The following is a 25,182-nucleotide window of genomic DNA, read 5'->3' on the forward strand; positions in this document are numbered from 1 at the left end:
CCAGAATACTTCCTCCTCCTCCTTCTTTATTATTATAATAAAAAGGCTTTCCTCTTTCACAAGTACCTGCCAGATGTTTCTAGTGAGATTTAAGGTGGAGCCTTAAAATCTTTGTCATCACTTTTTTCTTGAGTAATTGGCAGAGATGGAAAACTTGTAGCTCTAAACATTTCAAACGAATTTCTGGGTTTCTTAAAATTAGTTAGGAAGTTGCTTTTACTCGTTAAGTATTTATCGAATAGGTGCTCAACTTTATCAGCCAGTTTTCTTCTTTGTAGAATTAGGGTGGTAACAGCATCTCTCAGATTTGTGAAGATAACTTTGAAAGTACTTTGTGGCTGTTAATTTAAGACATCAGCCTTGATGTTTTGCCACTACCTGTAATGTCAGATTATTTGTATCTAAGTAGATACTTGTAATGGGTAAAAATAGCTAAAGCTTCTTTGAAGTGGATAAGCATTCCATAACATTCGCGTTTATATTATTTGCTTACTAAATTTCCTTCTTAGTTTAAAAATAAAGTTTAATTAAGAGAGGCGAAGTGATACAAGTTCTAAGTAAAGTCTAAATTTAATGATTTAAATAAATACAGATTTGTAAAACATTCATTTAGATTTCAGGGTTTTTTGTTTGTTTGTTTGTTTTTCGGTGTTTGGCTGTGCCAGCAGCATGTGAAAGTTCCTGGGCCAGGGATTGAACTCGTGCTACAACCCTGACCCGAGGCACTGCAGTGATAAACGCCAGATCCTTAGCCTGCTGTGCCGCAAGGGAATTCCTAGATTTCAGTATTTTTATTATAAAAAGACATCACAGAGTTATTTTAAGAAGCAAACATTCTTGAATATTTGTGTTTTAGAAAAACTCCTATCACGAAACTTGGAGTCAAGTGCTTGTCTCAAATGACAAATGGGGGGAAAAATCTGAAGTGGTGGTGTGTCTATTCATAGGTATTTCAAATCTCTGGGAATGTACTGATTTTTAAGAATTTGACTTACTAAAATACTGATTTTTTTTTTAGAAGCGTGTTTTAGAATATATTTGTTCAACAAATATCTATTGAGAGCCTACTGTAGGACTCTCAGTAATGTATATATCTTATTATTACTGTACTAAGATGCTGTCTTAGCTCCTTTGTGCAGGGGAACAGCTGATACCCTCCAAACCAATGAGACCCTGCAAACTTTGGGGTATGAACTTAAAAACCTGAATTGTTGCTTTTGTTCCAGTAGGATTCCTGGAGCCATGCTGGGGTTAGGGGAGCAGGTTTGGGGCCACCACACCTTGAGTTGTGTATTCTCTGTGTATTTCTGTTGCCCTGGTTCGTGTTGGCCAGTTATTTTAAGTAGACTTGTTTTCCTCAGCATTAAAACATTGCTTTTGAGATAGATAGCCTGAAACTTTCCACTATGATCATGGGTTCCAGGGTTCTCCCTGTGGAGCTCTGCTATGTTGTCCTTTGTTGTTTCACTGGGGTAGGAGTTGGACTTATCGTTCCTGTGAGGTGGGGAAGAGGGTCAGTGAGCCAGTGGGTGCCTGAGGTGTAATGGGCACAGGGATGAACAGACATGTTTCTTTGGGAGGGATGCTAACAGCCATTCGCTCATGCTGATGATTGGAGTGGAGAGGTCGGAGCAAATGCCACGTGAATACATGAAAGGATAAAATGCCACATTTGGGAGGATTTGGGGCTAAAATACGAATTAGGTTTTACACCTGTAAAAATGATTCGTGAAGCTTTAGCAGAAAGCATTCATCCGCAAGGAGAAAACAGCAAGAGGAAGTTGAAAAAGTTAGTTTACTTATGATGTTTGTTTACCAGAGCGCGATACTCTTGTCAAGTAGGAATCAGCGAAAGCCAGACCTTAATACCAGTGTTTCTGTGAAGAGGCAAATAGTAGAGGAGCTGGTGGATTGATCTTAATTGGTGAAGACGTTTTAAATAGTGTTTCTCTTCCCACAGGCTGAGGAGATAAGCGCATTTCCTCTGTGTTCTGCAGAAGCTGGTGGGAGGGAGAGGTCATCGCCAGACCAGCTGCTCGGAGGGAGAGGTCACTGCCATGACCAGTACGGGGAGATACTGTCTTTCCTTCCCACATGCACACCCGAGGCAGGCGAGGCCAGCCTGGAGGGGAAGGCAGCCTCATTTCTGAGCAGCGTGGTCAGCTTGCCCACAAGGCGGGACATACTTTTTCATTCTGCAAGTGCCTCCCACCCCCCTGCAAAGCATTAATGGACAAGAGCAAATGTTGTCCTTTGTCAGTCTGCAGAAGCTTGGGTCTCTGCAGCTCTTCAGGCCTTCCTGTGCACTTCAGTGAAGATAGGACTGCCGTTTCAGGGAAGATGAGTGGTGGGGCAGCACTCTCTCTGGCTCCTGCTCTCCCCGTTCTTGCTGCTGTTGTAGGGGGAGGGCCATGGGGGTACCATGTATCTCTGAAGAGCCTTCTGCTCCCTTGTCAGGTCCGGGAAGGGTGGCCGAGGGTTATCTTTTCAGTCTCTTGGGCTCTGCTGCTGCACTGGCGGAGCAGGCAGGATCCAGTTCCTGGCCCAGCGCTGTCACCTCCTTGACACTCTCGTCCTGGTTTGTGGCGGAAGAAGTGCTTTGGGCGAGTCTGTTCCCGAAGCAGGAACTTAGGGTAGTGATGGAAGCCTGAGTGCCCTGGGATTTAGGTTTCAGTCCCGACCACTGTTCTTACCAGGTTGGGCCTGCTCACTATTGATACCTCTCTCCCCACCTTCCGAACAGCTTTCTAGGAAGAGGTGTCCACGTTGGCTGGGCTCGCTCCCTCTGCTCACGTCCTTTCCCCAGCCTGTGGCCACCCCCTCCCCAGCTGGCCACCCTGTGCGGCAGACCTGAGCCCTCCTCCTCCTCTGGCTTCTGGGACTGTGCCTTCACCCAGGTTTTCTCCCCACTCAGGTCTTCACCTTCTCTGCCACACCCTGAATATCCCCCATCCCCTCCCCCCCACACCTGATCCCCCGGGGCTCTGGCCTCAGTCCCCTGCTTCTCAGTCTCTGCTGTCGTGGAGCTTGGGTTCCATCTTGGACGTCACCTGCTGCTTTCCAGCTGCTGCTTCATCTCTGTCTGGTTTCCTCCTTTGTGGGACTGGGGATGCTAATGATGCTCCATCGTAGTGTGGCTGTGTGGTTCTGAGGTCCAGCCTGAGCACGCCCCTCCCGTGGGGCAGTCGGATCCCAGTCTGTCTACACAAAGTGCTTGGCACCTGAGCACTTGGCAAATGTCTGTTTTCCCCTCATAAAACTCCTGAGGGTGGATGACACAGTTCTCGTTCTTCAAATGATAAACCAGAGACCTGGAATGGGCTGGTGACTGACCGATCCAGTGACGAGATGAGGAGCTGGAGCTCAGACCCCAGCATTGGGCTCTCCTGTCCCTGAGGCTCACTGAAGCCCAGGACCTTCTACCAGGGCGCCTGGGGAAGGAGGAGGAGGAGGCGTCGTCCAGAATCCGCCACTAAGCATGTCACAAGAACGCCCCAGCCTTAATTATCTCTGCCCTGCGTGTCATTCAGGGTCATTGAGGGAACCAGATGACACAGTATCTCTGATAGGACTTGTGCCAAGATGGGGTATTTCAATTATGTTAAAATTGTCTTATAATTTCTAATGGTTTACGACCATCTGAAGTGAGACCGTCTGGTTTGAATTCCAGTTTTCCACTCACCTGACCTCTCTGCTTCCATTTTCTTAATCTGTAGAGGCAGTAATGATGACTTTTTTTTTTTTCAAAAGCTTGTTATGAGGCTAAGTGTGTTAAGTGTGTGTAAGTGTTAAGAACAGGACCTGGCCCACTTTTAAGGTCTCAATAGGTGTTCCATGTTGCTGTTACATTGTAATATCCTTTTTTTTTTTTTAGGGCTGTACCCGCAGCATGTGGAGGGTCCCAGGCTAGGGGTCAAATTGGGGCTACAGCCACTGGCCTGCACCACAGCCATAGCAATGCAGGATCCAAGCTGTGTGTCTTATGACCTGCACCACAGCTAATGACAACACTGGATTCTTAACCCACTGAGCGAGGCCAGGGATCGAACCTGCTGCTGTGCCACAGTGGGAATGCCAACATTTTAATATCTTTTACTGAATGAAAGTCATGCCTCAGAAGGTGGCAGAATCTTCTTCAAGTGGCAGAAACAAACTAAAAATTTTTATGGAAGTTTTGCCCCCCAAATCCAAATCCTGTTTTTTAAAAATCAGATATGCCCTGAGGCATAAGACTGTTGGGGTTGATGTGAGTGTGTGTATTTTAGATCCAGGGTCACCAGCCGCGCTGGCCTTGCCTAATGAAGTACAGAAATGAGATAGCAGCGCGATTCCTTTTGAAGGAACATTGACATTTGAAAGAAGCTGGAAGCTTAGGTGATTTATATCAGTATTTTGGAAGAGTAAACTGAAGTTATGATAACTTTGTTTCTGGTGTGGGTTTTTTGGAGGGGGGAGAATGTTAATGTACTTGTCTTACTGCTCAGTTTATTCCTTGACTGTAACATTTTCTCAAAGAGGAACTGAAAACCATTTTTTCCCTCCACTTTATAACATTTGCAGAGAACATCTAAACCCTTGGCAATACAAGCCCCACGCAGCAAAGCTCTTCATGCAGTGGTGATATTTTCGGAAGGTTTGATGCGGCATTCCTTACTTTTGTCCTCTTCGACTCTGTTTTGTAGGAAGTCTGCGGTCTTGCAGTTCTTCGGACTGCTTTAGTAAAGTGATGCCGCCGAGGAAAAAGAGAAGACCTGCCTCTGGAGATGATTTATCTGCCAAGAAAAGTAGACACGATAGGTACGTCGCAGAGGCGGTGGATCCAAACTGATGGCATACGTGTTGGAGAGGCACCTCTCTGCCCAAGCCCAGTGTGGGGCTTCTAAGTGCAAATATTGTGTTAGTTCTGCCAGACTTTCAAAGTGTAATTATTTCATGATACTTATTTAATGTGTGGGTTCATGAAACAAAAACAAATTAGGTAATCTGAGTTCTAAGAAAGTTCAAGTTTTGTCTTAGTCCACTGATCCACCAAAACTGGTGTAGAGTTTCTTTCTTTCCTTTTAAGGGCTTGCCACCTGTGCCTGTTGGGGACCTCAGGATTGGTATGTATCTGCTCCTTAAGAGGGTCTCACTCACTCCCTACAACCGCAGGAGTCCCGTAGCTGCCTTTGCAAGGACCTGGGCCGAGTGGCTGGAGAGAGCTGCCTGTACCGAATGCTCTGAGCCTGCCTGGAGCATTAGCCTCTCAGGAGAGTGACAGTTTATTAGAAACCATGAAAAACCAGACTGTTGAAACCACTTCTCTTTCAGTCAAGTGAACTCTTAACTTTGGTAACTCCCAAGGTCCATTAGACTTGCTTTTGTTCTTAGGCATCTTTACTGTTTTCACCTAGATTTTAATAGCCATTTTTCCCCCCTCTTTTTTCTTTCTTTAAAAAAAAAAAATGAACAAGCATCATAATTTTTATTTATTTATTTATTTTTGTCTTTTTGCCATTTCTAGGGCCACTCCCGTGGCACATGGAGGTTCCCAGGCTAGGGGTCGAATCGGGGCTGTAGCCACTGGCCTACGCCAGAGCCACAGCAACATGGGATCCAAGCTGTGTCTGCAACCTACACCACAGCTCACGGCAATGCCGGATCATTAACCCACTGAGCAAGGGCAGGGACTGAACCCGCAAGCTCATGGTTCCTAGTCGGATTCGTTAACCACTCTGCCACGACGGGAACTCCAAGCATCATAATTTTAATCTTTTTTTGCCTTTTTCCATCTTCCTCCATTCTGACCCTGGAGGTCACTTCCCTTTACTAATGTAGCCTGAATTGCCCCATGGATAAATCAAGAGGATTATATCAGATTGTTTTGCTTATTTCTTGTGATACTTCACATGCTACAACTCTTGGAGGGTTAGTGAAATGGACTCTGGAAATGTGAAAAAGTGTCACTATTCACATCCCCAAATCAGTGTGAATTATTATCTGAAAGAAGAAAACGGTCCTTTAGAAGATGGTCACCAACAGTGTTTAGACCAGCGACTGAGCTTTGCAAAGCCAAGTTCCTCGACACTTTGGTGGAGGAACATTGGAATTGTTAGATTCTAACACTCACAGAGCATGACTGTGTCTATAGCACCTGCTATGTTTTCACCACAGGCTAATGTCATTAGTGTGATGATGCCAGTTTGAAAATTGGGAGTTGAGTTGCAGAAGGGTGTGAGCTACTCTTACTGAGAGCATGTCATTGGTCACCCCTGCGATGGGGAGCTACGGCATTTCCTCAGTTTCATTCTTGGTCTTTTTTGGAAAAAAACTGTATTTTCATCCCACCACGTGTACAACCTTAAGTGTACAAGGCAGTGATTCTTACTTACTAAGTTGTTGGTGTTGTTCAGCTGTCACTACAACCCAGCTTTAGATTTCTGTCATCCCACTTAGATCCTCGACGCCTGTTTCCACTCAGTCTCTGTTCTTATTCCCAGCCTCAGGCAACCATGAAGTCACTTTTGTCTCCACAGATTTGCCTTTTCTGGACATTTTGCACAAGTGGTCTTTTTGTGCCTTGATTCTTTCACTTAGAATGCTTTTGAGGTTCATCCATGTGATAGCATGTATGGGTATTTTGTTTCTTTTATTTGCCGAGTCTTATTCCATTGTCCTGTTTATGCGGAGCATTTTTAAGTAATTCAGACATTACAGTGTCATATATAGGTCCCCTGGTTATTGACCTGCAGACTTTGAGCTGAGGTAGGAAAGTGCAGGCCCAGGATTGGAGCGTGTCTGTTTGAACCCCTGGCCAGTATCCACTTTGTTTCCAGGTGGCATGGCTCCTTTTCATTGAAGAAATGCAAAACTGGTGGTTTGCAGTTTCAATATCTTAATGCCGTGTAACCATGTTTGGGGGGCTACGGGTTGTTATTAAAACCCAGAATCGCTAATCGGTGGTATAGACAGATATTCTGGTGAATATCTAGATCATGAGTAAATGCTCATTTAAAAAGAAATAGAAATGATTTTATATGCCCCTTAAACAAAAATTATTAATATTTATATAACTATTTAGACAGTATATATAAATAAGGGATAAAAAAGTATATACTCATAATTTTCCTCTCGAAATCACTATTTTAAAGATAGTGCCTCTTCTCCCCTCCCCAGGTAGGGACTCTCTTGGTTCTCGGCCCAGGTCATCATGATGGAAGGAGTTCCCGCAGGGGGTCACAGTGTTGCAGAGGTGGCCACTGTGCTTGCTGTTGCCACAGTGTTAGGGCGTGATCAGAGAAGGGTAGAAGCCAGGGTTTCTCCAGACTCCTTTTTCCTGACTTTTTTCCCCCTAGAGGCTCAGACATAATTCAATGTTTATTTCTATTTGCTTAATGTTCCCTGGAGGTGTCTAATATTGCTAGGTTCTTCCTTAGACTATGCTGTGTGTCCAGCCTGACTCCTATGACCCAGGAGTCAAGAGAACTTAATTCAGAAACATGAATGAGTTCTAGGGTCATCAGTTGAAGAAAACACCACAGACATTTCTTGCTGTATCTCACTATTGTTCAGTAGTTCTGGCAAGAAAGGTATAAAGGTATATCAAATGTTTGCTCTCTTTGGTTCTTAGCAATTATTTGTTCATCAGAGAAAAACTTGTATTAAGTCCTTACTATTTAATTCTATACAACGTATGACTGTGTTTAAAACTATAGTCATGAAAGCTGAAGCTTCCAAAAGCAAGAAGTGTAATGTTTTAAATACACATGAAGCACTGACTGAATAGATGGCTGGTTAGGTAAAAGAATAAAAAACTATTTGCTACTTTAAAAAACTCTTGTATCTTTAAATAACTGAAAACTCCTTTCTCAATTTCTAGCATGTATAGAAAATATGATTCAACTAGAATAAAGACTGAAGAAGAAGCCTTTTCAAGTAAGAGGTGCTTAGAATGGTTTTATGAATATGCAGGTAGGTCATCACTTGTAACGTCTGAGACTGAGTCTCCTAAAAATAAGGAGTGCCTTGGAGGAGATGACAGCATTAAAAAATGAATACTTTTCGAATTTGGGGTGTGTGTGTGTGTGTGTGTGTGTCTGTCTGTGTGTCTGTGTGTGTGTCTGTTTTCGGGAGGGAACACAGTTGAAACAAATCACCAAATGTCCTATTTATAGCCAGCAGCTATGCCAAAGAATTCAGAATGCTAGAAGGGCACTGAAAAGATGAAATGTACTTGGGAGAAATACTTTGGATTGCTAGGAAACCTATTGAATGCTGGTAACGGGTGATTATTTGGTTTACACGTTGAAGTTAAAATAAGCTTTGTTGCTTTGAACCTTTTATGTGGCGCAGTGGAATTTCTTCTGTTAAGTGTCTGTTTTAAAAGATCATTCAGCAGACGGTGTTTGTTTTGTCATTTAAAATGTCTTAAATCCAGTTCCATTTTTGCAACTTAGTATAATCAGTTGGATAATGTTAATACTGAAATAAAGGATTTATTTGTTTTTGTAACTGTGGATGATAGAAAAAAGGGGGAAAGATACATTTTTAGACAAGTTCAAGCTGACGGCTCTTTTCGCTTTCCTCTTCCCCACTGTATTTCTGGCCCTGTCATAACCTATCACCTTGACTTCAGCCAGCAACCTTCAAACCAATTTTCCTGCGATCATTCTCTGTCCCCAGCTAGGTCCTATGTGCTTACTGAACAGATCACACATGTCATTCCCTAGTGGTCCCCTGTCCTTTTGCCCCCCACTTAAAAATCCCCGCTACCTACAGGATAAAACACAACCAACACACTGCTCTCGCCTTGCCTGGAGTGTTTTTCTCCACTTTTCCATGTTTCAAGCTGCTGCTGTACATCTTTTGGCTTAATGAGCGTAATAGCCTTCTTTGTACTCTTAGAGGAAGGGCGTTTGTCGTGACTGGTTTGATACCTTTTATTCATTGTCAAAATGAGGATTCCTCCTGGGACCTGTGTACCCTTTTTCTGATAAAAGTCTTGTCCCTTTGACCACAGAAATTGTTCGAGGGGCTAGCAGGTAACCCAGGCCAGGCCAGTCAGGTAAAATTTCCTGGGGTTTTCAGATTGAAGCTGGGAAGAGAGCATCTTTCTCTCCTGGTGGTCGCCAGGAAAGGAGGTGATCCTGATTCCTGCAGTTTTTGGACTTTTGTAAGCGACCCCAATATCTTTCTAGTGAATCCTCTTTCATTACTTCATCTAGTTTGAGCTGGATTTTTTTTCAGTGCATGAACAGACAACACAAAACTTACATAGTATTAGTGTTTATCTGTTTCCATGTTTAGGTCTTGAACATGTGACTCTTTTTTTTTTTTTTTTTAAGGGTCACACCCGCAGAATATGGAGGTTCCCAGGCTAGAGGTCCAATCACAGCTGTAGCTGCTGGCCTACGCCACAGCCACAGCAATGCCAGATCTGAGCCACATCTGTGACCTACACCACAGCTCACGGCAACACCAGATCCTTAACCCCCTGAGCGAGGCCAAGGATCAAACCTTTGTCCTCATGGATACTAGTCAGATTCCTTAACCACTGAACCACAATGGGAACTCCAAGCACATGATCTCTTGAAGACGTCTTGGATTCCTAGTGACAGTGATTGGCACGTTTCCAGTTGCTCAGTACTCGGGTCTGAATGAATGGAGAGTTTTCTCATATTCATATCACTTTGATTATGAAGATCTCTTGCTTTCTTATATTGGTTCATGTTTGGTGTTATGGAATGTATTATGAAAAGGAAGGTTTAAACAGGAAAAGTATACTTATATCCCACCACCATAGCACAGCTCTTTTGATTTTTTTCCCTTTATAAGCAAATATAAAATTTTTCCATAGTAAAAGGTATACTTCTGTTTTCTTTTAAAAGGAAGCAAGCTACAGTTTTCCTTCATGTTTGCTTTTCTCTGGTTCAGAAAGGTGACATTTGGGGTAAAGATTAAGCCACCTTCTTGAGGTTCCGTGAGGCCCTCTGCCAGGTGGTTCCATGCATTTTTATCTCTGTGAAAAGTCTCTGCGGGTGTGGCTATCCCTATTTTTATTGAACCCCGTGTTTTTTACTCCCTCCCCCTTTTTATGTCTAATCAGTAAAGAAAATGGCTTAAGATTGGGAATAATTAAAAGCCCCAACTGGCAACTTTTGTTAAAGTTGATTTACAGTGTTCTTTCAATTTCTGCTGTACAGCAAAGTGAGCCAGCCATACATATATGTACATTCTTTTTCTCACATTATCCTCCATCATGTTCCACCACAAATGATTGGATATAGTTCCCTGTGCTGTACAGCAGAATCTCATTTCTTATCCATGCCAAATTCCATAGTTTGCTTCTACTAACCCCAAACTCCCAGTCCATCCCACTCCCTCCGCCTTGGTAACCACAAGTCTATTCTCCAAGTCCATGAGTTTATTTATTTTTTTTCTGTAGATAGGTTCATTTCATTTGTGCCATATATTAGATTCCAGGTATTAAGTGGTGATATCATATGGCATTTGTCTTTCTGCTTTCATTTTTAACACCCCAACCACACAAATAAAAGCCGTAGGTCAGTTTGATTAAAAAAAAAGTTGGGGTGAGAAGTCTCTGGAAGGCTGACAGGCTGTGCTCTCCGTAGTCTGTGGGAGCAGCGCTGAGGCCACAGCCCCTGATGCTAGGGTGAGGGCCTCTCCCACCGAGCTGTGCTCCTGTTCCCCCGGAGAGAGCCACCTGCTTTGGGCTGATTCCCTGCATGGAGTCCCAAGTGGAGAGGAGGGTGGTAGGGGCCTTGGTGGTGCAACTGTGCCGCACAGATGGACCTTGGTTCTTTCCAGAGTTCTTAGTTCTGCCCCTTGCCCTGCCTTCTGCCCTCTGCGGCTCCTGCAGCCAGAGCCCAGCTCCCCCCAGCTTCTGTCTGGCCACTTAGCCTCAGCCCTCCTTTGCCCGTTCTAGGATGCAGCTCTCACCTTTTAAAATCCCTGTCCACTCAGTTTCTGATTCTCAGAGATGTAATAAATGAAACCTGCTCCACCGGGCTCTTGTCCTGTTCTCTGTGGTTATAGGTTTACTGCCTCTTGTACTTTGGTACTTCAGTTGCCTGTGACTTTAGAAAGGATTGGCAGGAGCAGGGAGGGGACAGTGTGTGGTTTAGACCTTCTGAAATTAGAATCCCATTTCTCTTCATTAAAATAACCAGTTCTACATGAACGAGTTCTCTAATAACTTCCACTTTTTGAAGTATATCTAAGAAGAAGAGATGAGGCCAAATCCACAAGTGCCAACATTGATTTCAAGAGTCACACTGAAGCTCACACATGTAGGTCATAAAAGTTCTGCAGGTCCCGACTCTAGGCCCTGCATCTCCACTTTGAATTAGATTCTGTAGCAGAACTGTGTTTTGGTTTACTAAAATGAGATCGGGGCCCAGGAGCAGGTACTAAGTGACAGAGTGGCCTGTCAGCAAAGGAGACAGTGTGACCCCGTTCGCCTCAGTGAGGCAGCACAGTGTGGTCATGGAAACTTGACTCTGAGGGTCTTGGGCCATCCTGAAGAGGTTAAATATATTTAGTCAGGGACCCCTGCTTAAAATGGCAGTGAAAGGAGGAGGCCCACTTTTTTCTAGATTATGGGCAGCATAGCCGCCTTCTGAACGGAGCTCAGGTATCTCATCACCAGCTCATTCCAAAGCTGGTTATTTTAGCTATAACTTTTTTCACTGACCTCCCTCCAGCCCCACTTTTCATCCACTTTGTTTTAGCCAGTGGCAAATTTATTAGACTAAGATTGCACAATTCAACAAGTGGACTGATCAATCTGGTGTAAATACACCCATAAGCCCAGTGAACAGCGGGATTACAACTAGATTTCTCAGTTGGAACAATAATGAGAAAAAGGACAAGTGTACCTAGCAGGACGGTGGCTGGCCTTCAAGTATTGTGGACTGATGAGCTGTCTTTTCATAAAGCAATAGGAGTCATGCTGTTGCACATCATGCTGTTAAAGCTTTGCGCTTTTAAGACACACAAATGCAAGTGTGTATAAGTTCTGTGACAATGGCATTGCATAAAGTGTGGGAAAAGAAAAAAGCAAGCATGGCCAACTTAATATTACCACTGCCCAGCGCACCTCGGCAGACCCTTCTTTAGTGGCTTGCCATGTGCCAGGCTCTGGGGGTGCGGACGACAGAAGCGCTGTTGTGGCAAATGGACAAGCAAATGGGGAAGCATCATTGCTGCAGTGAGCGCGAATGGGGAGAGGAGGCTGGGTTGGAGGGCTGTGAGTGGGACAGCCAGCTGGGAGATCGAGGGCCCTGTGTGCAGGCAGGCGAAGGGCAGGTGGCTTGCTAGGCTCTTGAATAGGTTGCAGTGAAAGAGCCTTTTTAAATCGTGAAGAATAGCAAAGACAAAAATTTTAAAAGATTATAAAGTACTTTTTTCCCCCTCGGCTCTGTGCAGCCACTTCCCCCATGAGTCCTTTGAGGAGATAAAAGCCGTCTGTCTGCTCCTACAGATAAAACCTCTTAGCAAAATAGTAATAGATGGAGACTTTCATGTGAGCATAGTCATTCTTTAATCTTGCAGCCTCAATGCAGTAGTGAAATGAGGACCAGAACTAGGAAACAGAGACACATAGCACATAGTCACCCCCAGTGGAGTAATGGAAAGTGTGCCAGCCAGGTGTTCTCGCAGGGAGATTGTCTGTCCATTGTCAGGACAGAGCAGAAAGCTCTGGGGGAGGTCACACCTACCTGGGAAGGAAGGGAGGAGGCAGGCTCTCTCTTTTTATTCTATTTTGCTTGGACTTCTCTGAACATTTTGCCACGTGAATGTATTTGTTATCCTTTGTGTAAATAACATGAGTGCCCAATGCGGGGATATGCACTTTCAAGCCAAATGGTAAGATGCTAACTGTATTCCCACTTGAGTTGAGAATGAGGCAAGGATGCCCACTCTCACTTCTTATTTGCTGTGGTTTAGGGAGTTATTAGCTAGTGCTGTGAGATAAGTGAAAGAAAGAAGGGGCTCAAATATAGGAAAGGAGGAGGCAAATGATCATCATTGAAGATGAAATGATTGAATCATTGTATGCCTGGGAAGCCAAAGAGAATTGCAGGAAAAACTTAGAAACTATGATTGTATGTATTGAAATTCTTATCAAAATAAGAATAGCGATTTAAGCTACTTTAAAGAACAGGAATTGAACTCACATAACCTTATCTTTAAACATAAATTATATGTACATAGACGCGGTTGAAGGACTTGGTGATAAACTGACTTAAATGATTGTGCAGGGCAGAATCCTTTAAAGGTAGAATTGAAATTCCAGCCTATTGGGGTCTTTTAAGTATTATTCAATCTAGGGGTACTTTAATAATAATAAGTATTTTGACAGTGTAGTAGTGCTGCAGTAGCAATGGTATACATGACTACATTTAATTTATATAAACTGCATTTTGTCCCAGGTACTGATGATGTTGTAGGTCCTGAAGGCATGGAGAAATTTTGTGAAGACATTGGTGTTGAACCAGAAAATGTAAGTCTGATTTACTAAGTCGGACAATTCGGTTGCTCTGATTTGTCCCTCAACAAATAAAGCAACAACAAAGAAGTGAGAGTATATTAGTTTTTATGAGGCAGTCCAAGAAGTTCCAACACTAATTTGATTTATAAGCAGAATTTTTTGTTACAGTTGGCATGGTGTACCTGCAGTCATTTTTTCCCTCTCATTTAATGTCTTGTCTCGAAAAGGTACAGTAATAAGGTAATTAAACTAAATGTTTAAAAAGTAGAATGGGCGGAGTTCCCTGGTGGCCTTGTGGGTAAGGACTCAGTGTTGCCCCTGCTGTGGCACAGGTTTGATCCCTAGTCTGGGAACATCCACATGCCACAAATAAAAATAAGTGGTATGGGCATGTGTACCTACAGTGACAGATCATCTGGGGGCCTGAACGCATTGTGTGTCTTTGTTCCCGTCTGTAGTTGTTCCAGCCTAATGTAGAGTTTGTCCAGAACTTTGAATTATTCATGAGGGTTTTGAGTAGCTTGTAATGATCAAGAATTTTTCACAGTTCTTTTCCTTCCAGTTGAATTTAGCTTAGAAAGTGATTGCTTTTTAGTGTAAAGGCCCTAAGTATTTCCTTTAAAAATTTAATTACAAGTTTTTTATATGCTAATTATTTTTGCCTAATTCTTATCTTCATGTTATTGTCGAGTTTTTTTCCTATTCCCCTATCTCTCACTCTAAAATGAAAAATTATCCAAATGCCCTCGCTCGTTAACTATGCAGTTTAATATCACATCAGCCTCCAATTTAACAACTGCATCTTGCCTCCTCAATGAATTTATGATCTGGAAGAGCTCTCCAGGGATCATCCCTTTCATTCAGACTGTTGTTAAGATATCTGGTGCCCAAGCATGTAGGTCATGCTCTTCTTTGAGAATTCACACTTTTTCATTTTATTTTTTTATTTTTCCCCTTCCTAGGGCCGCTTCCTGCGGCATATGGAGGTTCCCACGCTAGGGGTCGAATTGGAGCTGTAGCCTACGCCAGAGCCACAGCAACGCGGGATCCGAGCCCAGTCTGCGACCTACACCACAGCTCACGGCAACACCGGATCCTTAACCCACTGAGCAAGGCCAGGGATCGAACCCACAACCCCATGGTTCCTAGTCGGATTCGTGAACCACTGCGCCACGACAGGAACTCTTTTTTTTTTTTTTTTCCTTAAAAAAAATTTTCTTTAAAAGTTTTTCCTAAAAAAATTTTTGTTGCTATTTCTCGTGCCTCTATCCTTCCACTTCCCCCTAACAACACTTCAAATTTTCTAAAGTGTCTTTGGACGTCCTTAACGTACTAGGAGGATTTTTGACTTGTAAGTTTTCATTTTAATGGGATCTAGTTCAGGTATCTTGACAAATTATTCATTTTGGTACGAAAGTTTGGGGACAACCAGGTTGGTAGTAGTTTGCCTGATCTAGACCCTGGACGGGTCATAGACACGAACATGTCACTGACTTTAAGAACAAAGGTTTCTGACAGAGGCTGGGCCAAGGTTGGCAGGGTCTTTTGGGTAGGAGTAGAAGCGGGTGAGAGTGAGCCGGGCCTGAGAGGAGGTCCAGAGGTTCCACCCAGAAGCCAGCAATCAGCCAGTAACCAGAGGGCTGGGCTGCTGCAGACTGGGAGGCATCAGGCCGCAGGTGCCAGAGGGTCATTTGCCGTCCTGGGCGGAAGGTCTGTCGGGTGGAGGGAGAGGTAATGGCCTAGCCCAAACAGGGGCCAAACACCATCGCTCAAAAAAAGAGCCGTTCTTACCATCCTTTTTTGACAGTTAGGAGTCCTTTAGTTTTCTATTTCTGTAGGGGCAGAAATAGTCTTAAAATATTGCATCACATTGAAGACTGAATTTAGATTACTATTGCAAAGTAAATATTACTGCATTTCAATTCTACACCACTCAATAGAAGTTTTACTATTTTATATCATGACAAAAAGGGGAAAATGTTACCAAATAAATCCTGATAGGCCATCAATTGTGGATGCATCCCAGTTTCAGAAATTGTATGAAAAACAAGTCCAAAATAGTTTTTTAGAGGCTTATCTGCATTGATGACTAAGGGCTTTAATTTAAAACCGTCACCTTGCCTGATATTTATAGCTTATGAAATTTAAGGAGGCGTGTTAAATTCAGGTCAACTTTCATTTACTAAGGTAACAGCAAAATCTTTTAAGTGGTGAGCTTCCTTATTAACTCTCCTAAGAAAAGGTCCGCTTTGTGTAAAGAAATACCCATTGCGAATATCTGCTTTGGCTGTTGGGCCACATTTCATGCATACTTGCATGTGTGCTCCTTTACCGTAACCATTTTTCTTTAACTTGAGTGTTTTTTGGGGAATGTTTAATCTCTCTAATGGAGAATTGAGTATAGATGCTGTTTGAGAACATTCCAAGTTTGAGTTAGAGAATGGGGGTTTAGGTCACCTCGGTAAATTGATATACAGAAGTCAGAATTTCAAGAAAAGCTAAGGGGTGAGGAGAAAATCCACTAACTGGTAGACGTGAAACCCTCTCTTTTTGGAAAATTCTTTCCAGTAGGCCATTGTTCTCTTGACTCACCATTTTTAAAACCTACTCAACAATCTTACTTTGTGATGATGTGTATGATATGTAGAAAAATTGGTTCATTTATCAGTCCTAGTAATCTACCTAATAATCTAGATTTTTAAAATGTAAAAAACCTAGTGATTTAAAAAAAAACAAAACAAAACAATGAGTTCCCATCGTGGCTTAGGCTGAAACGAATCTGATTTTATCCACGAGAATGCAGGTTTGATTCCTGGCCTCGATCAGTGGGTTAAGGATTCTGTGTTGCTATGGCTGTGATGTAGGCAGGCAGCTGTAGCTCCAATTCGACCCCTAGCCTGGGAACCTCCATATGCCATGGGTACAGCCCTAAAAAAGCTGTTGGTATTTGATGAAAGGTCATAGAGATTTAGCGAATTCTCACTGATACTAATTTCCAAAGTGGAAAACCATAAAGTCAGCATCAAAAGAAAGCTTTTCATTAATCTTCCAGTTATAAATTAGACAAAGCTGAAGATGTGTAGTCTGCACACTAGCTTGTTGGCAATTAAAAAGCCAGGCCTTCTGTACCTCCTGAAAGCTGTTCTGGAGTCCTTAAAGTGCCTCTTGGCACTGGTGGGCTAATTAAATCATCTAAAGTGATTTCTGAATGGCTCCTTCCCTCATTTTTTTATGTTTTATCATCCTGATTCCTTTCACCCTCACCGCGCATGGATCGTGGTTTACTGTTTTGGGGCAGTTTCTCTAGCAGTCGAAATGAAGCCTTTAGGTCCTGTGTAAAGAAATCAGATTAACTGCCAAATGCAGCCTATGCTTATCCCTGGCCAACTGTATTCCAGAAACATTTATTTTCTTCCAGTTGCCTTTGTGTGTGTGTGTGTGTCTTTTTGTCTTTTGTAGGGCTACACCGTGGCACCTGGAGGTTCCCAGGCTAAGAGTCTAATCGGAGCTGTAGCCGCTGGCCTACACCACAGCCGCAGCAACGCGGAATCCAAGCCTGATGTGCGACGTACACCACAGTGCATGGCAACGCCAGATCCTTAACCCACTGAGCGAGGCCAGGGACTGAACCCTCAACCTCATGGTTCACAGTCGGATTCATTAACCACTGAGCCACGATGGGGACTCCGCCTTTTTTTCTTTTTAAACAACAAATGGCAATACAGCTATTCAGTAGTGTCTGCGTGATCTCCAGTTAGCACTCCAGTTCCCTTGTGTATGAAGGGTCCAGAGATGGCCAGTCCTGCAGAGAAGCAGGAAGGCCCTGCCCCTGTCTTCACTTCTCTAGGAGTGGCAGAGCTTCTTTTTCACTCACTCACTCCTCATCTCGTCTTGGGCCTTCAAGGTGGCTGAGATGGGAGGGCTTCCTCTCCACCCCCCAGTCTTGGACGGCCTCCGCGCTTTCCTCTGCAGAGCCCTGGAGAGCTCGCAGCCGGAGGCACCTCTGAAATGTAGCGTTGTCTTTTATATCTTCAGGTATTTAGTAAACACACCGTCACTGTCTCGGTGCCACTTTTTCTCTAACGCAGCAAAGTGAAAAAGTGATGCGCGGTGCCAAAGCCCAGAGCTGTCGCTGTTCCTGATACCTGCAGTTTCAGAAGATCCACTGAAAGCAAGGATGGTGCCCACTGTGAAGTGATCGGGCTGCCACTCCCCCTGTCCCAGGCTCAGTGCTGCTGAAGTGGAATGTTGGGCCACTTTAAAATCATTGCTTCCCAGGAGTTCTCATTGTGGTTCCACGGAAACAAATCCAACTAGTATCCCTGAGGATGTGGGTTTAGTCCCTGACCTCGCTTAGCGGACTGTGGATCTGGCGTTGCTGTGAGCTGTGGTGTAGGTAACAGATGTGCCTCGGATCCTGTGTTGCTGTGGCTGTAGAGTAGGCCAGCAGCTGTAGTTCCAACTCGACCCCTAGCCTGCAAACTTCCATTTGCCATGGTGCAGCCTTATAAAAAAAAAGGCCAAAAACAAAAAATTGCCTCCCAGTGTATATAGTTGAATTCACAAATGTGAATGTATTTGTGATACAACTCCACTGTCTATGCCCACTACCTACCTTTTGTATTTTTTTGTTTTTGTTACATTTTTTGTATTTTTTAGGGCCACACCTGTGGCATACGGAGGTTCCCAGGCTAGGGGTCAAATCGGAGCTGTAGCTGCTGACCTACAGCACAGCCACAGCAACTCGGGATCCGAACCGCGTCTGCAACCTACACCACAGCTCACGGCAACACTGGATCCTTAACCCACTGATCGAGGCCAGGGATCCAACCTACGTCCTTATGGATGCTAGTCACATTCATTTCCGCTGAGCCATGACAGGAACTCCCCTTTTGGGTTTTTATCACCTTGGTCTTTTCATTTTCACTTAATTAATCTTAGAAACCTTGCTGTTTTCTGCACCCTGCGGTGCACCTTGCTCTTAGTAAAGTCTTGGAAACTTCCATGTTTATACTGATGGCCCTTCTTCCTTTGTCTTAATGGTGGCATGTGTTTCACAAAGGAGCATTTAATCCCATATTAATAGACATCTGGTTGCTTTCAGTCTTTTACTACTACAAATGGTACTCTAGGTAATCTTGTTGAATAAACATCTTTGTGTACATGTGCAGGTATAAATATAACTTTCCGTCGGAGGGTGGGGAGGGGACTGCTGAGTCAGCAGCTGGTTTCAATTTTGATGGATACTGCAGAACTGGCCTTGGGAGAGGTTAATCGCTTTGCACCTGCACCATCACACCTACTTAAGAGTTCATGTTTTTCCAAACCCTTGTCGGTGGACAGAATTATCAAACATTTAGGTGTTTGCCAAACTAGAACTCATTTTTTTTTTTTTTTTAATGGCCGCACCCACAGCATATGGAAGTTCCCAGACTAGGGGGAGAATCAGAGTCTCATCCACTGGCCTGCACCACAGCCATGGCAACGCTGGATCTGAGCCGCATCTGTGACCCACACCGCAGCTTGCGGCAACACTGGGTCTTCAACCCACTGAACAAGGGCGGGTTGGAACCCGCATCCTCACGGAGGTTATGTTGGGTCCTTAACATGCTAGGCCACAGTGAGAACTCCTAGAACTCATTTTTGGAGTTACCCTATTCTTCTTCAGTAACAAGACTCTAGCGAACAGAAGCATTCAGCATGTTTTAATGTATTTGACGGCTGAGATTTGTCCTCCTGATTTGATCGGTCTTTCTGTTCTGTTTTGTTTTTTAAACAGGTAGTTATGCTTGTCCTAGCTTGGAAATTGGATGCACAAAACATGGGCTATTTTACTCTACAGGAATGGTTAAAAGGAATGACCTCTCTGCAGTAAGTCCTGAGGCTGCCTTGTGGGGTGGGAGGGCCCGCTCCTCCCCTGGCTGCCTCCCCCCAGGACCTCCGGGGGACCCTGGGTGGGGTGACTGGAGGAGATCTGGGCAGGCTTCATCTGTGGCCCTGGGTGTAGAGACGAGCCCCATTTTTGTGTGGTGAGGAGGGCTATTATGGAGGAATTTTAGCAATTGACGTTTTTAAATAATGAGTATTGTTTATTTGAATATTCTTCTACAGCAGCTCAGTAGAAGTAGGCCACACTTTTCTCAGATATGTAATTTAGAAGTCTCTAATGGCCATACTAAAGTAAAATGAAACAGGTAAAATTCATTTTCATGTATTTCATTTGACCCTAAATATCTATTATTGCTCTAACATAATCAATGTTTTAAAAAATCAATGAGCTATTTTACCTTCCTTTTTCATACTAAATCTTCAAAATCTGGTGCATATTTTACTTTATGGTACATTTACCTTGTGGTACTTTATGGTACTGCATTTCAGGTGCTCAGAAGCCACGTGTCTAGTGGCTACTGTACTGGATAGTGCAGCTTTATAGCTTTAAATAGAGTATTAACATCTGATACATAGTTAGAAAAAAAATTGAGTAAATATAACTTAAAAGTGGAGATATTTGCTATTTTTTATTTATGTTAGATCTTCATTACCCAATTGATTAAAAAGGAATAATGGGGAGTTCCCACTGTGGCTCAGCAGTAATGAACCCAACTAGTAACCATGAGGATGAGGGTACGCGATCCCTGGTCTCACCCAGTGGGTTAAGGATCCAGCTGTGAGCTGCGGTGTAGGTCACAGACACGGCTCAGATCTTGCATTGCTGTGGCTGTGGTGTAGGCCGGCAGCTGCACCTCTGATTCAACACCTAAATAATAATAATAAAGATTCTGTTTATGTTACCTGGCCCAGAATTGAGGGAAAAGATCACTTGTTTTACATGTTCTCTTTGTGCTTGCACGCGTGTGTGTCTGTGTGTCTGTATGTGTGTACGTGTGCTAAGAGTTTCATTCAGGAAAACCTAAGTTGCTGTCCACTCTTTTCCACTGAAAGATACACTCGAGGTGGATGATGAGACATTTCAGATGCTGTTGGGACGTGAAGTGCTAATTCTTTTTTTAATTTTTTTTTTTAAACTAGTTCTTAATATAGTCACTGAAGTACTGGGAACGGCTTCTCTTATTCACTTTAACTAGGGATAATAGACTTCAGGTTTTTTTTACTGGATTAAAATTGGAATCGAAATGGTTTTATGGCTTTATTTAAATAATTGTGGAATCTGTCAACTTGCAATATCCTTGTCCGTGTGTTGTTGGTAATAATGCTTTATTTGCACTGGGCTTTATCCTGAGGCCTTTTCACTGTTCTCTCCCTTGGGCTTCCCAGCTACCTAGACAGAGCAGGCTTCAGCCTACCCTTTGTACACACCAGGAAATGAGGCCTCGAGGGGCTTGGAGATAGGCGGGAGCGAGTGATAGGGCTGGGAAGAAACCCTCAGACCTCAGATTCTTCAGCCACACTCTTCCTGTAACAACTGTTATCAGATGACAGATGAGTTTCAGGTAACAGCCAAATCACACTTTTACAAACACATTTTCCTCTCAGCATGCTCTAGAATTTTAGGATCAAGCCTCTGGAATCTCCTAAGATGGTGTTTGTCGTGTTAGGGAACATCTCCTTACAATTATAAGCCATCTGACTCCTGCACTGTTTTCCTCGCTGCCTCTTTGATCCTTTCTGGATAGAGCACGCGATGGCTGCTCCTTTTTTAAGTACCCTTGTAACGATGGATGCTTGGCTAAATCAAGACTTTTTTTTTTTTGGTCTTTTTAGGGCCGCCCCTGCGGCACATGGAGGTTCCCAGGCTAGGGGTCAAATCAGAGCTGTAGCTGCCAGCTACAGCCCCAGCCCCAGCCCCAGCCACAGCCACGCCAGATCCAAGCCTCGCCTGTGACCTACACCACCGCTCACGGCAACACTGGATCCTTAACCCACTGAGCGAGGCCAGGGATCGGACCTGCATCCTCACGGATACTAGTCAGATTCATTTCCACTAAGCCACCATGGGAATTCCTAAATCGAGATTTCATTTAAGGCTTTAGAGGAGGCAACATCCACATTTTCCCAGGCTCATTTACGTTTGTCTTAGGAGGGTATAACATCCATTTTTGTATGGTTCTAGAGTCCTTTTTATGTTTGCCTTTACAAAAGACTATTACACAAGACTAAGTGTTGCCTGTGTTTTGAGTATCACATCTCCTGGGAGTTGAAATACACAGTTTCCTGGAAGAGGTCTCCGTGTATGTTTACTGGGTGTGGGGGACTCGGTCAGCTCTCTGTTGGGAGCTCTGCTGGCCACTTTGTGTGACGAGCTGGTGGATTCCTATAGGATGCTGCCACTTGGTTCTTATTCATGATGTAGTTGAGCCGCTGTAAAGGAATTAACGACTCGACTTTCTTTTGTGCTATGAAACTCTTCCGAGATTAGTTTCCTCATCAGTGAGGTGAAGATCATTATTCAGAATAAGCTTTAAGGTTCTTTGTAGTTTAAAAATAGTGCCATCTCAAGTTTTAAGAACTTCCACCCCCTCTCCCTCCTCCCTCCCTAGATTTGTCATTTGTTCAGCAAATATTTGAAGGGCAGGGCTGTTCCAAGCACAGTATTCTGGGTCCTGGGGAAACAAAAGCCACGAACAAGACAAAGTCCATTTGGGGCACAGCAGTGTTCAAGCAAAAACGTCCAAAAGTAATATCACTTCTCTTTATACTACTTGAATTAACTAAATAAGTACTTGTGTTTATGAGTACGTAAGAAAACTCATCTAGTACATAAGAAAACTCAGAGGCTAATCATTTATATGCTCTAAAGATGGAAAGTAGTCCTTGGTTTGAATGACCTGTCTTGTCGTCTTTTGGATTTTTTTTTCTTTTTTGCCCATTTTTGGCTTTGTTAAGCCTGTCCGGTGAACTTTTTTGGACTCAAGCTGGAATTAAAGTGTATATGACAAAACCTTTTTTAAAAAGTTGTTACTATAAGTGGGAGCATGCTAGACGTAGGAAGCCCATGAGTTTTGGAACCAGTTTGGAATTAGTCCTGCCACTTCCTGGGTGTCCTGGTAGCACCCATAAAACTAGGGAGGTGAAGTGATGAAATGTGGCTTCCCCAGCCCCTGGAAATCAGTCTGCATGGCACTGTCCACGGGAGCTGGGAGCTTGGCTCCTGGGGCTGTGTTCTGCCCAAGTCTAGGACGAAGTGCATGCAGCAGCTATGGGAAATATCTGTCCCCAGGCTCCCGAGATCGTTCTCAGTCAGAAAAGGCACCACTCTTGTTTGAATTGACTGTTTCATTTATTGCCTTGTTCCAGCATGTGGGTTTCAGGTTGTCTCAGATGAATTAAGCTTATAGGGTGTTTAAGTGAAACAACCCTCTCCCCCGGAAAAAAGTGTATTAGAGTTGTAGCTAACTTTGCACAAGAACTGATGATGGGCTGGGGAAATACCCTGGGGCTAAGTGAAGGGGTAAAGGCTGTCCCAAGGTCATTGGAGCGGGGGGGGGGACTACCTTTAACTTTAGAACCATTGAGGATTATGATCTGATTCCTCTTGCTTCTGAATATGTTAAGGCAGCAAAACAAAGAAAGGATTCCCCAATATGTGTATATTTTATTGTGGGAAATGATGCCCCCTAGCGGTGGGTGCTGTCACTCTGACTGCCACAGGTTTTCCTTATACATGGTACCCAGAAAAGCAGAGGGGAATGGATTGAATCCAGTGGCTGCTTTCTGAAAGGTCTCAGGCCAAGCCTGCTCTTCACAGGCCCTTGGTTAGAACCCAGTCCCTCTGCAGAAGACCTTGTCGAGGGGCACTAGGTGGCAACCTACAGTTCAGACAGGGTGACTCAGTGGCCTGTCTCCCTGGTGGGGTCAGTCCACACACTCCGTGGGGACAAGGCCCCTTTTAAAGCAAATTAAACCCTTTATTGACAGTGTCATCTCTAACCCATGCAACCATCCTTCATAGATACACTAAGGGAAAAACTGACTTTGGGGCATTTTATGCTTGACACCGCAGACAAGCTCTCTGAGCATCTTGCGGACGGAGGCGCGTCTTTTGCCCGTGCGGCTGGACTCACTCCCAGGCATGCAGCAGACCTTGGCATTCCATTTGAAGCAACTCTGTTTTCTTTTAGCTCTGCAGTGGCTGCCTAATGAGTGGTTCCCACTCTTGAATCTGTTGATACAAACAACTGTTCTTTCTTTCATTGGGCAGGATGAAACTAAGCCACTGGCCCAAATCTGGCCAATTTCCTGTGGTTTTTGTCCTTAATCTGCTTTTCAAGTGAAGAGGGGAACCTCAGCTCTTAGATGTTTTGGGCTTAGCTGGTTTTCCTCCTCTTCGACCCTCCCCCATATGATTACTAATAAAATGGTGTTTGTTATTTATACCCATGGTAAGAAAATCGAGTCACGCAGTAGAATGCCCTAGTCCCTGCTCCCACTCCTGCCTCACGACTCCCACTTACTCTTGCTTGTGCATTCTTCTAGCCTCTGTCACCCCTCATTTAGGTTCTGGCACTAGATCTCTAACTGCCTGTCTGTCTAACCTTCCTCCACAGACATCCAGAGTGGGCTCTTCAGGATGGAAGCCTGATGGCAGTCTTTCCCATGGTCAAGGAGAAGGCTTCCACTGTTTCTAGAATTCACCACCCCTCCTCCCCAAACCACTGGGGACCACAAAACCCTTTATGGTCTGGCCCCACTTCTGTCAGCTTCATCTTATACCACTTCCCCTCTTAACTCTACCCAATCTAGTCACTGTTTTTTCTTTTAGGCTCTGGGCCTGACATGCTCACTTCTGCCACTGGGCCTTTGCACATTCTGTTTCTTTAATCTGAAAAGTCTTCTCCAAAAACATCTAGTTTGTGCTTTCAGCTCTCAGCTTGCACGCCAGTCCCTTAAACAAGCCTTTTCTGCTAAAATATCCTGATTTTAATCTTAGTCTTCAAACATAATGATGAAATAAAGGACATTCTAAATTGTTGTAAACTCATAGAAATGAGACATCTGCTCTAACTTTTGGCTGTTAGATATTTTATCATCTCAGTAGATCAGTAGATCATCTCAGTAGATCTATTTTGTAAATAGCTACAAAAAGCTTTCACATATTTATTGCTAAAAAAATCAGTACGTTCTGTTATAAACCATATTTTGGTTTATAAAGTATGTAAAATATTTACATTGATAATACCTGTAACATGTATTATCTATATACTTAGTAGGAGGTAAAGGCTCTACAGAGGAGCACAAGGGAACACATCCTACATTGAAACGCTTTAATATGGCCAGTGAAAATGGTGACTCCTTGTTCTCATTTTTAAGGGCTTGACATTATGAACAGAAACTTAGTTTGTAAAAACAACCAGTTAGTCTACTTCCTTAAGAAAAATAAACATTGTGTCACTTACACGTGAAAATAGGTTATAACCACCAAGGCTCCCTGGAGAAGGAGCCGACTTCAAGTCTAGAGTAGCCAGAGGACAAGGTGAGCTGGAATATCTTGTGCCAGAAAGTGAGGACATGCTCAGAGACTGATGGTGACATGTCAGAAGGACACAGGAGCCAGCAGAAAGGGCTGCTGCCCAAATGAGGATAATCTGTGCATCAAAAAGAATGAAGACAGTAGCAGGTTATAGCACTGAATAAAAAAGCCAAAATCCTTAAGTCCAGAAAATAAAGGTTTCAGTGAGTAGAACTCTTTATAGAACACTTCCAACTGGTAAGTGTAAAAGTACGATAGAATT

The 25,182-nt window shown here is 43.7% G+C and overlaps 1 protein-coding gene across 2 annotated transcripts in view; it reads left to right on the top strand.

Annotated features, from left to right (window-relative positions):
- The window catches only part of DCUN1D4 (defective in cullin neddylation 1 domain containing 4), a 73,071-nt gene that overhangs the window by 29,698 nt on the left and 18,191 nt on the right, over positions 1–25,182 (top strand). For both annotated transcript variants that reach the window (XM_047798696.1, XM_047798697.1), the window contains exons 4-7: positions 4,683–4,797; positions 7,859–7,950; positions 13,434–13,504; positions 19,272–19,363. In XM_047798696.1, the coding sequence (XP_047654652.1) occupies positions 4,683–4,797; positions 7,859–7,950; positions 13,434–13,504; positions 19,272–19,363 (370 nt within the window). The remainder of the gene's footprint in view (positions 1–4,682; positions 4,798–7,858; positions 7,951–13,433; positions 13,505–19,271; positions 19,364–25,182) is intronic.

This window comes from Phacochoerus africanus, chromosome 10 (genome assembly GCF_016906955.1).
Source record: "Phacochoerus africanus isolate WHEZ1 chromosome 10, ROS_Pafr_v1, whole genome shotgun sequence".
Taxonomy (NCBI): Eukaryota; Metazoa; Chordata; class Mammalia; order Artiodactyla; family Suidae; genus Phacochoerus; species Phacochoerus africanus.